We start from the raw sequence: 14,703 nt of genomic DNA, 5'->3' as shown, positions 1-14,703 counted from the left end.
AGTCAAAGAAAGGCAGAACACCAACTTTCTGCTGCTGCAGGGTACTCTGCTGCTGCTGTGAGCGAGTAGTTCTTGCTTGTGCCAGCCATTCTTGAACACTGGGGCTTTGTGAGGAAACGAAGTCCAGATCACTCTCCTCCTTTTCTTGTAAAGATCCCTGCTTTAAGAAAGAGACATTAAGATTCAAAAAAATCTCCTACATTGTTAGAGAGCAGGCAGGTTCGGCTCATCTACACAAAACTTCTCAAGTTGCTGGCCCATGTAAACTCTGAAGTGAGCAATGACTTTAGATTTCTGACTTTTACTGGTTTTTGGTTACTAGCAAGAAAAGCATCCCTAAAAATGTAAAAATAAACATGCACTTAGCAGAATCAGAGACCACAGGTCAGAGACCTTGGACTGATGTGTTTCTAAAGACTGTTCTGCTTCTAAAAACCAGCCTTCATCTGCAAAGGAGGGTGCAGCTTTATCTGGCAATGCAGGGATTCAGTGGTTTGTTTCTGCCAGGATTTTTATGTAATTAAAGCAATTTTTAAAATCTAATTGAAAAGGAGAAAATTCTGGTTGTCATTCTGGTCAATATTTATTTATCAGTAAGTACATAACTCTATGTTCGGCAGAAACACACTGGGTAAACAACAGATGACGTGATACGAACAGCAGAGAAAGTAAGAGAGAGCAAACCACAGAATGTTAGAACAGCACAGCAAAAGCAACAGTTCCTTCTATTCATACTTCTACCATGCTTTTCCAACATGAGTGATTAGAAAGGCTTTCTGTGTAAGCAATGCAAAAAAGAACAAATGCCTCAATAGCTCAAAAAAATGTTTTATCAACTTCTTGGCTTCCAAGGTCCATGTTGGCTGAAAGTTTAAGTAATTTTAGCAGCCAATGTATTCAAATGTAGGTATTTCAACATGCTTGGCCTTGTCTGTTAAAGACAGACGTGTAGGTCGGGCTACTTTGACAAACACACCTCTCTGGACTTATTTAATATTACTTGCAGTCATATGATGATTGTAGAGCTCGCACCTTTTTGGGGTTTTTGAAAGCTTCAGGATCTAAAGCTGGGGCTTAATACCTCTCCCATTTTGTCTATATATTTCATTTTTGTAGTATCCCTATTATGCCCATGATTCAGCCTTTATTCTAAATAGATTAAGACTGCCAAATGGTTCAGCAGCTCTCCTAACCACAGACACTCTGCCTTCCAGGTGACATTCCTCAAATCAGGCAGGGATCAGCATGGCAGAAGGTGGGTGTCTCACTGGTGCTCCCTATGCTAACCACTGAGAGGGGCCTCTGCCACCAGTGACCCTGGCAGCAGCCACTGAAACAGCAGAGTTTAGCTAAGCAGTAGAAGGCTAGGGGTCAGATTTTAATTTTGGGGGATGATGAGTGTACTGAAGTTGAAAGGACTGATTAGTGTTAGAGGATATAAACTGTTAAGAGGTGCAAAAAAAAAAGAAGTACCTGGTGCTGGAAAGAACTATTAGCCCTTGCTTTATGAAATAATTTTGTTTTACTAAGGTTCCAGTTTGCAAGTAAACTCTGATACTTTACTTTGCAGGAACAAATTTCTAGACAAGCTGAAATTGAAGTGTGAACAATGTTATTACAGAATGTCAGACTGGGCAAAGAAAATAGTATGTGAGAAGTAAAGAAGATCTGGAATTATAGCTTTTCTATTACAAATTAGGAAACAGACAATGTTTCTGTATATTGTGGGGGGGAAAATCTGCTTAATTTTATATACACTAGGGACCATAGTTATTCAACTTGTAAATTTCTTTAGAGAACAGTATCTAGTTCTTCCTTGCATTTGAGTGTGCTGGTTGATTTCAGTTACATTTTGTGTCTCTTTCTCAGGGAAGAGGACTGAGAAGATACAGTTTTGGAATTACACTAAGACATATAATTAATAGTCTCGTGGTTCCTGCAATATCAAGGAGTGTATAAGGGGTTGTGGTATTTGTTGATGCAATGAAGTCTTGCAAATATCCTACTGTACATACTTTTTAGATCAAAAGTATTTGTGAACCTGATTTTATCATTGACAAATTACAGAATGTACGCTTGAAAAAAACCCCTTATGTTTGCATTTACAGTTGCATTTTCATTTGAAGTCCGTCTGAAGGAACTGTATTACATTTCCTTTAAACAGCCAGGGAAATACAAGCTTAAACCTGTCATTCCCAGCTACTGTCCAGTCTAGCACAGAAATAAACTGAAAATCCCTGATGAAATCGATCTTTCAAAGGATTTCAAAATTATACAAATTTATACAGTATAGTCTGGAACACTCCTGTTCTAGCATGTTTGTGATTAGTTTCACTACTTTATTTTATGAATAAAGAAGCTTGTCTCCAAGTCACCTTTTCTGTATCACTAGTTACATTCATTAACTAAAATCAGAAGGCAACTGAAATTGTTCCAAGAAAGTCAGAGAATCTCATACTGACTCCTAAAAAGCCTTATGCACAGGGGTAACAGACAGGCTGAAATATGCTTTAAGGAAAATATAGCTCAGTCTTTATAATACTCTTCCAGGGCTACTTGGGAGGTTCCTTCCTTAGGAAGGAGGCTGGTCCATTATGAGGTTATCAGAACATCTGGAGACATGTAAGAATCTGAGTTTTTTACATGCACATGAACAACAGTGCTGTTGGCTTGTAATGTTTCTCAAGGTTAATACTGGCATTGGATAGAATTTAGGGCATCTGATGCTCTTGGCCTCAGTCCTCAGTGTTTAGAAAATGACATCATAGAACTTCTCATCTGAAAAAAAATTGCCCAGTGAAGATTAGAAGATGTTATACTGCCTGTATGTATTTTCTTACATGATCTGTAAATGAAGTCAAAGAAAGACTTGAAATTCATGAAGAAACTTGAGTCTTGCATTTATGCACCATCTTAAATGATTCATATTCCACATCTGGAAATTATTTTGTTGTTATTTTAGATTTTAGAAGATCACCCAAAAATCTATTTTAAGAAGCAAACTAAATCACATCACTGTATTTTAAAATATTTTAAAGTGTTGTAAAATTTAGCAAAAAACTCTGTGATGCCTTTTCACTTCACAGGTAATATATGAGAACAAAGTATTATATGCCCACACAGTGTTGATAACTTTTCATTTGCCTAGTCATGAGGTTTAATAAGCAAGAATAATATTAAAGTTACTTCATCTTAGAGGCAATAGGAAGAAATACCTGTGAGGGGGGGGGGGTCTCCTTTCTTTTTTATTTCTCTGTTTTTCTGAAATCATGTGAAGTTTTAAAGCTATGCAGTTGCTTTGGACTAAAAATAGTTCTTAGAACATCAAGTGACTTTTCAAGCTAATGTCTCAGTAGACTTTAATCTGCATTACAAGCCAGAAATCTTTGAAGCTTATCATGTTTAATTTGCACAGCAAAGCCAAGAAAAGAAGTAAAAGAAAAGGGGGAGAAGGAGTCACAGCAGGGCAAGCAAATTCAAAACCAGTCAGTCACATTACATGGTTGGGTTTCTTGTATGTATTCGCTTCTCCACATGCTAGTTTGACCTAAAGAATGACCAAAAGCAACTGTTAAATACAATGAATTAGTGGCAATGAGCAGACCAAAGCTGCTAGGAATAGAAACCTAGGGCAAGACTAAGGTTAAATGAATTTTTGCTTATATAATGTTGTATTTGGTATAATGATGCCACCAAGTATTAGCCATAATTAAAAATGTTCCCTTATATGTTTGTTTTGTGCACACCATGAAAAAACAAATATTTAGGATGATTCTTTGGTTGGGGAGAGTAATCCTGCCCCAGACCATACACAATCTAAACAGATTGGAAACAGGAACAGACTATATCCAGACCAAGCTAACCATCTTATCTATTTTATTGTCCTTTCAGTGAAGATACTGAGGTTAGGATAGCTTTACCGTAAAGCTGTGTTAACTTGAAAATTATCAACTAAAGTCTTCTAGACAGTTATTTATTTTGGAGCTACAATTCCATTTACTAACTAAACAAATAACTCAAACTGAATCAGTGCAACACTTTAACTCTTTTTTCCCATAGCAACTTCATAGCATAAAGTTGCTATGAAATCCTCAAACTCCTGCCCACCATAAGAACAGCTGGAAGGAGCCACTCACCCGAATGTTGATCTGTTTGTCGTGGAGCACCCTCTGCAGCTCCAGAAGGCTGCCCTTCAGTGTCCTGAGCTTCACAGCCAGCTGCTCTGCCTCGTCCTTGGTGTGAGCCTTCCCTTCCATAAGCAAGTTCTCATTGTGCACAGACAGCTCTGACAAGGCTACCACCTTCTGTTCTATTTCAACCAGCATGTTCTGCAGCAGCAAAAACAAAGACCCGAATTCATACATTTTCCAGCACTTGTGATGTTTTCAGGCAAGACGACCTGTGGCCTACCTCACCCGTGTCCAAACTAAGAGAAAGTCAGATTAGCATTGCTTTGCCTTCCAGTCCCATTCAGAGTTCTTTAGAATATGCTTGCAAATGTTTGTATTTGCCATTTCAGTTTGCAACCCTTTTCAAAATAGGAAAATTAAAAAGTTACTTGAAACAAATAATTTGTTGTAGAGGAGATGCTCTTTATTTACATATTAAAGGTAAAGGCTAAGAAGTGAGACTGACATCCATTGGTGACAAGAAATGAAGCACGCAGCCAGAGCTACTTCTTTCCTCTTCTTTCATGTACACGTAGTCAAGTGCTTCCTACCTCCTATGTGTTGCTCTGGCTGTGTTGATAAGCTCCTCTTGTCACTATTTGCTCTTTCTGATTGGTGCATGATGGACTTAAGGATTTCTGTATAATCCTCTTTAGTCTAAAGAGAGACTTAAAGTGACAAATCTCTGGCATGTTTATTCTCAAAAGCTACTTCCCTGACATTCCATTAACCATTCATGTATTAGAGACATTGTGCATATCTTGATCTCCCAGATTCAATGCTCAAACAAGTCTTGCTCAAAAAACCTAGCCTGACATCAAATGCTTTCGTTTCCATAGCAACTGTCAAGTATGAATTTAGAAATATTTCTCCTGAAGGAGTATGTGCAAAATAAGATCGCCAGAGTTTCTAAAGTGAAAAAAAATATATAAAACTTACTGCATTAAAGTTTTGAGAAGCAGCAAAAGAAAAGTAGTATTAAGTCTTCCACAAAGTTAACTTTCCTTTTTGAGTTTCCTACAGACTGTATTAAAAAAACACTGCTTTGTTAGAGTTTATCTGCATACAACAAAGGGCTCTCAATGACAGGTGATGAAAGGACTCTTCAGACTAAGCAGACTGAAAATTCCAATGATGAAGTATTGTCAGTGAAAAGTCTTCAGACTTGCAAGAAACTTAACTCTCATTTAGCCTAAAATAATTAAGGTCATCATTCTTTAAAAAGAAAAGTGTTCTTTTATCCATCTGTCTATTGTCTCTTTTGTAATTTTAATTATAATGATCATAGAATTCTAAACTATCATTTAAAAATAGAAAACTTCCAATAATTTGATAACCTGGATGTTATGAATGATCTAAATCTTGTTAATAAAAGTATTTGCACAAATTCTTATCGCAGCAACATGTCCTTGGTTGTTTTGGTACTCTGAGTAGATTAATCTTCAAGCCATAAAACCATCACATACTGATGATTATCCTTTATTTTTGCATGTATGTAAGGATTGTTCCTGAAGAAAACACAGCACTATCCCAGTCATCACTGCTAGTGCCAGTATGTTCTTCAGCTGGAAAAGGACGTGTAGGAAAGTACACTGCAGGTGTTTTCACACCTGTCAGGTGAGCCGTTCAACAATACCAGGTTGAGGGGAGCAAAAACAGTAATTGAAGCAAATACAATGCCTTTAAAGCTAAACATAACTACATCTGAAAGATGTGGAACTTCAAATCTTTCTGCAGTCAGGACATTTTGTTTTCTTACTGCTACGTTCACATGGGCTTTCTAAAGTGCTGTTTGCAATCTCTAACGAGAAATTAGGAACAAGCTATATTTTGTTTCACAAACCTTTGTGAAAGCTTACTGAGCATACAGAAGATGCTAAAGAGATCAGAAACTTCTCCACAAACATGCTGGCTCATTACACTTAATAATTGTCTTAGTATTTTACCTGACAGTCTACCAGCTGTGCTTCCATGTCCATAGGTTCCTCTGCAGGAAGCAGAGTGGTGTCCAGCGTTGCTCGGGTACTGAGGAGCCAGTGGTCAAGCTCATCAGCTTCACAACGGTACCGCTGGAGAGCCTGCTCCTGCCGCTGCTCTTCCAGCTGCTCATTCAGCTTTTCCTATAGGTACAAATTATATTTTACTTTTTAGGAGAAATAAACCATAAAAGCCACTTCTAAAAAGTTGTTCCTCTCTATTTTGCACAAATCCTATGCAGGATTTCTAAGATATATTAAGACCTATCTTTGACAAAGCATTATTTCTTTCAATTGATGAGTGTGTTTTTCTGATGACTGAAATTCTCTTTAAGTTCAGCCACTTTATTTCTACTTTCTCCAGAACAGCTCTGCTATTACAGCTTTCTAAAGGTGAGGTCTTTTCTGCCTCCTTTTGCTGCTCTCCTGTGGGTTTCCCCACACATTCATTCAGTTTGCTCAATTAGTACAGCACTGTTTGCTCAGGGAGAAAGATGCACATGAAGAAAAGAAATACACAGAGCTGGGAATGTGTTGCAGGGAAAGGAAAGCAACTTTGCCTTTTTTGGCAGCAGGCTGTTAGCTTTACTGTCTCTCAAAGGAGGCACAAGAGGGGTACTTCAAGGACCAAACAAAGTATGGGTGGGGCCTTGGTACAGTCACATGGGTAAAGACAAGCCTGAAGAGCTGTCTACCTTCTCTGGCCTCTCAGAGGACCCCTGAACCATGGGCAGTGGAAGGACACTAAGCTTCAATGGCTGCTGATATCACAGCAACACAGATGCCCCGGGTCCCTCCATCAGTTCATCCATCCATTGGAAAGACAGGGAGTGATCAGCAAGTCTTGCTCACCCTTTAATTGTCCCATATGAATCTGAAAACTGGCTGAACAGCTATGGCCAGGGCACAGTGATCAGTGGCACAAAGTCTACTGAGTGGACAGTAATGAGCCTCAACAGATTTGCTAATGACACAAAATGGGAGGAGTGGCTGATAGGCAGAGGGCTATTCTGCCATCTAGGTACACCCTGAAAGGCTACAAAAATGAGCTGACAGGAAGAAAGGAAAGTGTGATGCCCTATAGCTGCAGGGGAGCAACCCCATGCACCAAGTACAGGCTGGAGGCTAAACAGATAGAAAGCAGCTGGGCAGAAGAGAAGAAGGGGTGTCCTGGTGGACTCCAGATTGAACACGACCCAGCAATGTGCAAAAGAAAGCCAGTGGTGTCTGGAGCTGCTTTAGGAGTGTTCTCACCAGGATGAGGGAGATGATCCTGCCCCTCTACTTAACACTGGTGAGTCTACACCTGGAGTACTGTGTCTAGTTCTGTGCTCCCCAATACAAGAGAGACACTGAGTTCTGGAGAGAATAGAGGGGATTGCGTGGATAAGAAAACAAATAGGATGGTCAGAGGATACTTAGTTGTATCAGATAATGTAAAACCTAAGCATGGTGCAAATATTATGGAACAAGGTGAAAAGATTGTATTCGATCTGGCTGGGATGGAGTTAACTTCATTGCAGCCTGTACAGTGCCTTGCAGCTGTGGTTAAATCTGTGTTGATAACACAGCAATGTTATGGCTACTGCTGAGCACAGCATAAAGGCTTTCTATTTGCCCCTCACAAAGGCCAATAGGCTGGGGGTGGGCAGAAGGCAGGGAGACGAGATAGCCAGGACAGCAAATCTGAACTGACCAAAGGGACACTCCACACCAGATGAGATCATGCTCATCAATAAAAGTCCAGGGAATGAGAGGGAGAGGCATTGTGGTTATGGTGCTCATCTTCCCAAGAAACACGTGCTGAGCTTTCCAGGAAAGTAGCTAAACATCTGCCTGCTGATTGGGTAGTAGTGAATAAGTTCCTCATTCCCTGCTTGCACGCACAGCTTTTCCTTACCCTGTATAAGCTGTCATTATCTTGATCCATGAGTCTTTTTGTCTGCCTTCTATTTTTAACCCATCTCAGGAGAGAGGAGTGAAGGTGGATGTATGACTGCTAGCAGGGTCAACCTACAACACTTTGTAAGGAAATTCAGACTCAAATATTCAGGGTGGGCAACTTCATCACACAGAGAAGTGTTTGCACAGCTTTTCTGCATGCTCAATTTCAATTAAAAACATTAAAAATTGCTTTTAGAACAGTTCACAGAAAAATGATAGTTGTTAGATGTCTTAAATAATCCAGACTGAACAGTTCTCAAATGCTAGTTACTTGAATTAGGTCCACAGAAAGAAGAATATTACCAGTCCACACCATCACCAGCAAAATATTTTCCTCACCTCTTTTACCTTCATTTCTACATTTACTTCCCCGGGATGTTCTGGAAGATTTTATCTATGAAATCAGAGCTATAAAGTACACAGGGTAAATTACTGAATGTTGTCCACATATCATATATATTTCCTAGCCAGGATTATTAGGGAATACTTGTGGTATAGTGTCAAAGTATCCTAACCACAGTTAAGAGTAATATACTACTCATGCTTTATCTTGAAACTGCCAGCATTTCCTAAGTGCTACCAACATGTTTGTTAGATCTTGTACAGGGTGCAAGCTATAAACAGCTAGATCCCCTATTCTACTTCCAACCTTTCATTTTTAATTAAAAGCTACTTTTCTTCTGGCACAACTTTGTTATTTTAAAACTAAAAAAGATATTTTCTAATGACCTCTTCACTGTCCTAGGTGACTGGTCAGAACTAAAGCAGATGAAGCACCCTGAGACTCTCCTGTAATCCAGTGTCTTGGTTTAAACTCAGCTGGTCACTAAGCACCATACTGTAGATCCACACAGCCAATTCTCACTCTGCTTCTCTGAATCAATTGATGATGGAAAATATAAAGGCAGTAGTTGCTGTGTTTGTGAATTCACTGCTGCAGTTCTTAACAGTACAGAAATAAAGCTGCCCTGCAGTGTCCAAAGTAACCAAACTGTAACCAGCTCTAGCATGATTGCATGTTCTCACCTGTATAACATATGCAGCAACACTCCTGTTTGTAAAGGGCTTGTAAAAATCCCCTTAGTATTAAAGAATTTTTCGTAAAGTTGGTAGGCAAAGAAATAAAAGGGTGTATCTTCCATGAAAAGAAGTTTGCATGGAAATCACTGGGAAGATGAGTGTAGACAACAATGCAAAGATTTGGAAGAGGAGCTGTTTGTTGTTTAAGCTTTCCTCTTCTCTTGTCTAGCAACTTGGAGAGGTGATTCCTTAAAAGTGTATTATAGACAATGTGATTTTTAATATCTGCACTTCATTTATGCACACACACACAAAAACCCCCTCTATATATATATATGTGTGTGTGTGTGTGTGTGTGTGTGTGTGTGTGTGTGTGTGTGTGTGAATGTGTATATATATCTCCATATGGCTATATAAAGCCAGAAAAAACTTAGAACATATATAATATTTGTATGTTCCAAGTTCTTTCTGGCTGCTTATCACTTAGCAATGAGGGGCTCACTAAAAAAAGAATGGTTATTTATTACTGAAAGGAATTGTGAGAAATAAGCAGAACTGAAAATTGCCTTTTTTTTATGGTGACTAAAGATATTGGTGATGTTTTTTCTTGTACCTCTAATAGCTGTCGTTTTCCTGATGCCTTCATTCGAATCGTGGCCATTCGCTCTGCCAGGACCGTGAGGGTGGACTGCAATGCCGTTTGATCAGCACCTTCCACATCCAGTGGTTCTGAAACAAGCTCCTGGGCCAATGATGTCTGAAGCTCACTGATTTCTTCTTGCAACATTAAAATCTCATCCATCAAAGCCTATTAAGAAATGAGAGCAGAGAATGCATTTGTTTCACTTACCAGCAAGAAGGAAGTATTTCAGGAGACACAGACTAAACATAAAATTGAAGACAACTATCTCGAGGAGCACCAGGAACACAGGAGTAGAGCAGACCATCACTACCAGCATGACAGAGACAGTATTCCATAAGAACCGAGTCCTGCTTTTAGATGCTTGAGTTAGGATCAGGTAACTGGTTACTTAAATATGCATTTAATTACATATCTTGAATTTCGAGCATATCACAAGGCGTTATTTTAGAAACTGGAAATCCATTCTTCCAATAAATTATCTGTAGGGCATTCTAGTATTCTCAGTGAAGATAATGAACAAGTAAGTGAGTGTGTGTTTGTGAGAGAAAAATAAAGGCATGTTTCAGCTTTTAGCCTAAAACTTTCTAAATGGATAAAGAACATCCAGCAATAGATGTAAATATTTAGAGATTTATTCCATGGTACCATCCTTTTACAGGTATCTTGAAACCTGGTTCATAGGATATGTAGGAACTTATTTTGCACCACGGAATAAATCTCTGAATCCAGACAGATCAGATAGATTCAAGCTATCAGATAGAAGGCTTAGGTGATTACAACTCAGACCTATATCAGATGCCTTACTTAATAAAGTATTCTCTTATTATTCAGATCATTATTTCTTGAGACTTCCCTTGAGGGAGTTTTTGATATGTTTTGTTTAAAGAGGTGAAAAATGTATTTTGATCAATATACAATGCATCAGTATTGGTTATGATTTTAGTAGATTTGGCAACATTATAAATATTCTTCAGCAATGATGCTGAAGAACAGTATGGATAGCTGTCACTGGACACAGTCTTGGACAAAAGCTTTTGCTGAAAATTTCAAATGGACAAACTCTTATGATCTATTCTATTTCTTTCAAAAAGGCTCCTTATTAAAAGAATCCCCATCACATCACCTTTAGAACAGCAGGAAGCTCAGAAACGCAAGACATACAATTAACAAAAGGTTGAAGAAACAAATGCATATGTTTGAGATATCCAGGCATGAACAAGGTTACTGTCTAAAAAACAGAACAAAAGATATGCAGGCAATGTGCACTCTCCCTCTTCCTCACATGTAAGATTTTACCTGATGTTCAGCCATCTGGCTCTCTGGGCTTTTGGCTGGTTCCAAACTCTCATTTAGTTTCATTTCAGTGGTCTCCATTTTTGTGGATATAGACTGGAGTGTGTCCTGATACTTCTGTTGACGCTCAAGAGCTTCGTAGAGTGTGCGCTGCTTTTCACTGATCTAAAGAAGAATGGGAGGTATAAATTCTGCTACTTAGTCTGCTTCATAGGTCCCTAGGCTTAAAACACTAAAGTAAAAATTTTTCAAGAGTATAAATTACAAAGCAAAACATCCATATTAAAAATATTTATTTACTTAAAATTTCATCAGTAAAATTCTAGGTTCTGGTGCTTAAAAGAAATAGACATTAATAAAGCACGGAAAATCTATGCACATTCTCATGCATTATTTAAGATTTCATGCACTCCAACATGGATGTGCACTATTTGCTAGATCCATAGTTCCTAATACACTGTAATAGCTACTATGCTGAAAGGAATTAATATTTTTAGCATGTGATCAAGACTCTGACCATTTTTATACATCACTGAACAATTATGCTGCAAAACTTTACAGAAATGTGTTGATTCAGCATTTTGAAAAACTGGATTCTGGGCCTTCTTTAGCTACTCATCCAAAATGACTGGATATCCCTACTAGATTATGAAATACAGTCTGTCAGTAGTCAGTATTTCTGAAGCCAACAAGCAGCTTTAATAACTCTTATTTTTATTAATGGAGGTCCATCTTGCACAGGCTTTCAAACAAAGAACAAAAATAATATATCCCAACTAACAATTAAAGTTACCATTTGAAAACCAAAAACTGTAGGGAAGAATATATGAGACAGCTATTTGAATTCTATTCCTTACAACCTAGCCAACTATTCTGAAGTCTCCAAATGCAAACTTACCACATTTTTCAGTGTTTCCCAAGAACGCTGCAAATCATCCAATTTGGCACTAGCAGATGATTCTAAGCCTGGTTCATAAAACTCCTGGGTGGCTGAGGTGCTGGGATGAATTTTAGCAGCTTCTGTCTGCAACTGTTCAGCAGATAAGGCTTGGTAATAAGCAATGTCCTACAAGCACGAAGTACATTATTGCACTTTCAAAAAGAAAGATACTGCATGCTATCCCCCCAATACTGCCCCACCGCATATGTCCATTAAAATAAAGCCCACAAAGCCAAAACCACCAGGAAACTTCTTTAATAACAACGTAAATCAATATTTAATAGTAGCAGACTGAGCATGTTTTGGACCTTCACTATGGTGAGGATTTTGGATGCATTTTTTTCATGTTCCTATTAGCTAGGAGGTGCAGAAGGCAACTGTGGACAATCACAGAAAGGCTGGGAAGGGAAGTGCTCTAAATGGGAGTGTTGTTCCAGCACCATTACAACTACACATGGGGGAAACCCCATCACAAAAGACAGCGGGTTATGGCACTGTAGGTGGCAAATACCAACCTAGTGAGCACTATCACAGAGAGAGCAGCAAAAGAACCTATAAGGAATATACTGAAGGACTGGTAAATGAAGCAAGAAAGAGTATGAAGCATCAGCTTATTGTAAGCTTTCAAACAAACAGGGAGCCTCAACTAACTTATAAAAGATATTCAGAAAAGGGACCAAAATTGCTAAGGAAATGTGAAAATGTCAAACCACCAATGAAAATTCAGAGCGGAATTATTTCTCACCAGAAATTCTATACTTAGTGTATGGAGATTTCTTCAACTGTTGCAGATGACAACTGAAAACATCTACAGAAAATGCAGAATTAAGGAAACAAGTACAGTACCTATACTTAGGTCAGGAAAGCAGACTTGATGACAAGGATTATTTAAAACTGAAATCATGTATGACAGTTAGCACTACATTATTTGGGAGGTGAAAAATGCTGCCTCAAGGGAGGGTGCAAAGCAGATTCAGTGGCGCTTACTGACAGGAACCAAGGCAGTGGGCACAAACTGAAGCACAGGAGATTCTCTCTCTGAATACCAGGAAATGCTTTTTTACTGTTAGGGTGACTGAACACTGGGACAGGCTGCCCAGGGAAGTTCCAGGGTCTCCATCCTTAGACACTCAAAATCAACCCAAATATAGTCCTGGACAATCTGTTGTACATGGTCCTGTTTGACAAAGGGTATTGGGCCAGATGATCTCTGGAGGTCCCTTCAACCCCAACCATTCTGTGATTCTGTATAGATGTATAAAAGTTAGGTACTAAACAAGACTAATTCTGGGGTACTGGAGCTCTAAGTGTAAGAAGGATCCTAATTTGGAACAGAATGCAAATGCGTTATCTAATACCATATGTGAAGAAAACCAGGCAAGCTCTGGAAGAGCACAGAAACCAGATCACTCCCATAAAACTGACCAAAATGTATGATTAGGTACTTTTCAAAAACAATAAATGGGAAACTTAAAAAATTAAATGATGAAATTGTTATAATGTCCAGGAGCCAGCATGGAATAGGTAACAGCTTAGCACGGCACACAGGACTGCAATTTCAGAATTTTTCACTCTGACCACAAGTGATTTTTCCAAGTAATGGTGAAAAATTGCACCAGTGGAGGCAACTTCTCATTTTGCCTTGTCTGCAGCTACTCTCCAGCCCTTTGCCAGTCGCCTTTCAAGACCAATGCTTCTGTAACCTCTTAATATGGTTTTCAGAATAAAGGACTTGTTTACACAGAGAGGGAAAAGCAATCCCTTTCCCCATCTTTCCAACTGCTTTCTGGAGTATACAACATGGCATCTTGTCTTTGGCAGAGCTTTCACACCAGGACAGCAGGAATCCAGATGTTCATGCAAGTAAAAGATTCTATAAAGGGTCCCTACAAAGGCCCTAATATTCCATGGCTGTTCTTATGAAAAGTAGCCAATGAACAGTAGTCAGGTTTTGTTGTTAGATGCAGTGGCAAAAGGGTGTGTTTAGATTTTGTAAGATATGTAACAAGGGCTGGTGCAACCTAGATGAGTATTCGTAAGGGAGAAAGAAAGAAAGAATCCTTAAGTAGGCTGTGTACAAGGAGATAAAAAAGCATTTAACAGTGACCCAGTGGATAAGACTAAAATCACAGGATCAGCTGTTGCCTACAGGGCATCGTGCCAACACTTCAGCTTTTCCAGTTCAACTGATCTGCACTATGTATCAGGAAACCAAGTTTTAAAAAGTGTTTTAAAATTTTAATCAATTACATCTTTGGGTAAGTGCAAGGAGATTTAGCCTCAAAGGATTCTCATTCAGTACTGCAGCACAGATGAAGGGTCTGATTTTGCTAAACATCAAAATTATCTGTATTTCAAGACTGTTAACATAATATTTAATATATTATGAAATTCCTCAGTGTTTCCAACATTAACGCCTTTATAGTTCCCCCCACCCTGCTGTTTTTGGAGGAGTTTCAGAAAAAAACCATTTTTAACTTATATTAGTGCTAGAATTGTCGCTTTCTTTTTTCTGGTATTTCTGGTCTTGTTTGAATCTATTTCAATATCTGCATCATTTTTACTAATAAGCAGTTGACACTTGTTTTATATTTTCATTACTTGTTAGAAATGTAAATGAAGTGTGTAGATGTCTGAATTCAGACTAGTTATGTTTCACCATTAAGAGATGCTAGGAAACTGATGAAACACTATAGAGAGTTATTCAGGATGAATTAA

The 14,703-nt window shown here is 38.5% G+C and overlaps 1 protein-coding gene across 1 annotated transcript in view; it reads right to left on the bottom strand.

The window, feature by feature from the left end:
- Positions 1–14,703, bottom strand: part of SYNE1 (spectrin repeat containing nuclear envelope protein 1) — a 281,934-nt gene that overhangs the window by 78,066 nt on the left and 189,165 nt on the right. Inside the window, exons 92-97 of the mRNA XM_059468351.1 lie at positions 11,944–12,111; positions 11,049–11,210; positions 9,723–9,917; positions 6,116–6,289; positions 4,137–4,328; positions 26–160 (exon numbers count right to left, since the gene is read on the bottom strand). Of these exons, the coding sequence (XP_059324334.1) occupies positions 26–160; positions 4,137–4,328; positions 6,116–6,289; positions 9,723–9,917; positions 11,049–11,210; positions 11,944–12,111 (1,026 nt within the window). The remainder of the gene's footprint in view (positions 1–25; positions 161–4,136; positions 4,329–6,115; positions 6,290–9,722; positions 9,918–11,048; positions 11,211–11,943; positions 12,112–14,703) is intronic.

This window comes from Ammospiza nelsoni, chromosome 3, assembly GCF_027579445.1.
Source record: "Ammospiza nelsoni isolate bAmmNel1 chromosome 3, bAmmNel1.pri, whole genome shotgun sequence".
NCBI lineage: Eukaryota > Metazoa > Chordata > Aves > Passeriformes > Passerellidae > Ammospiza > Ammospiza nelsoni.
Note: the sequence above shows the minus strand (reverse complement) of the source record. Positions and strands in the feature narration are given on the sequence as shown.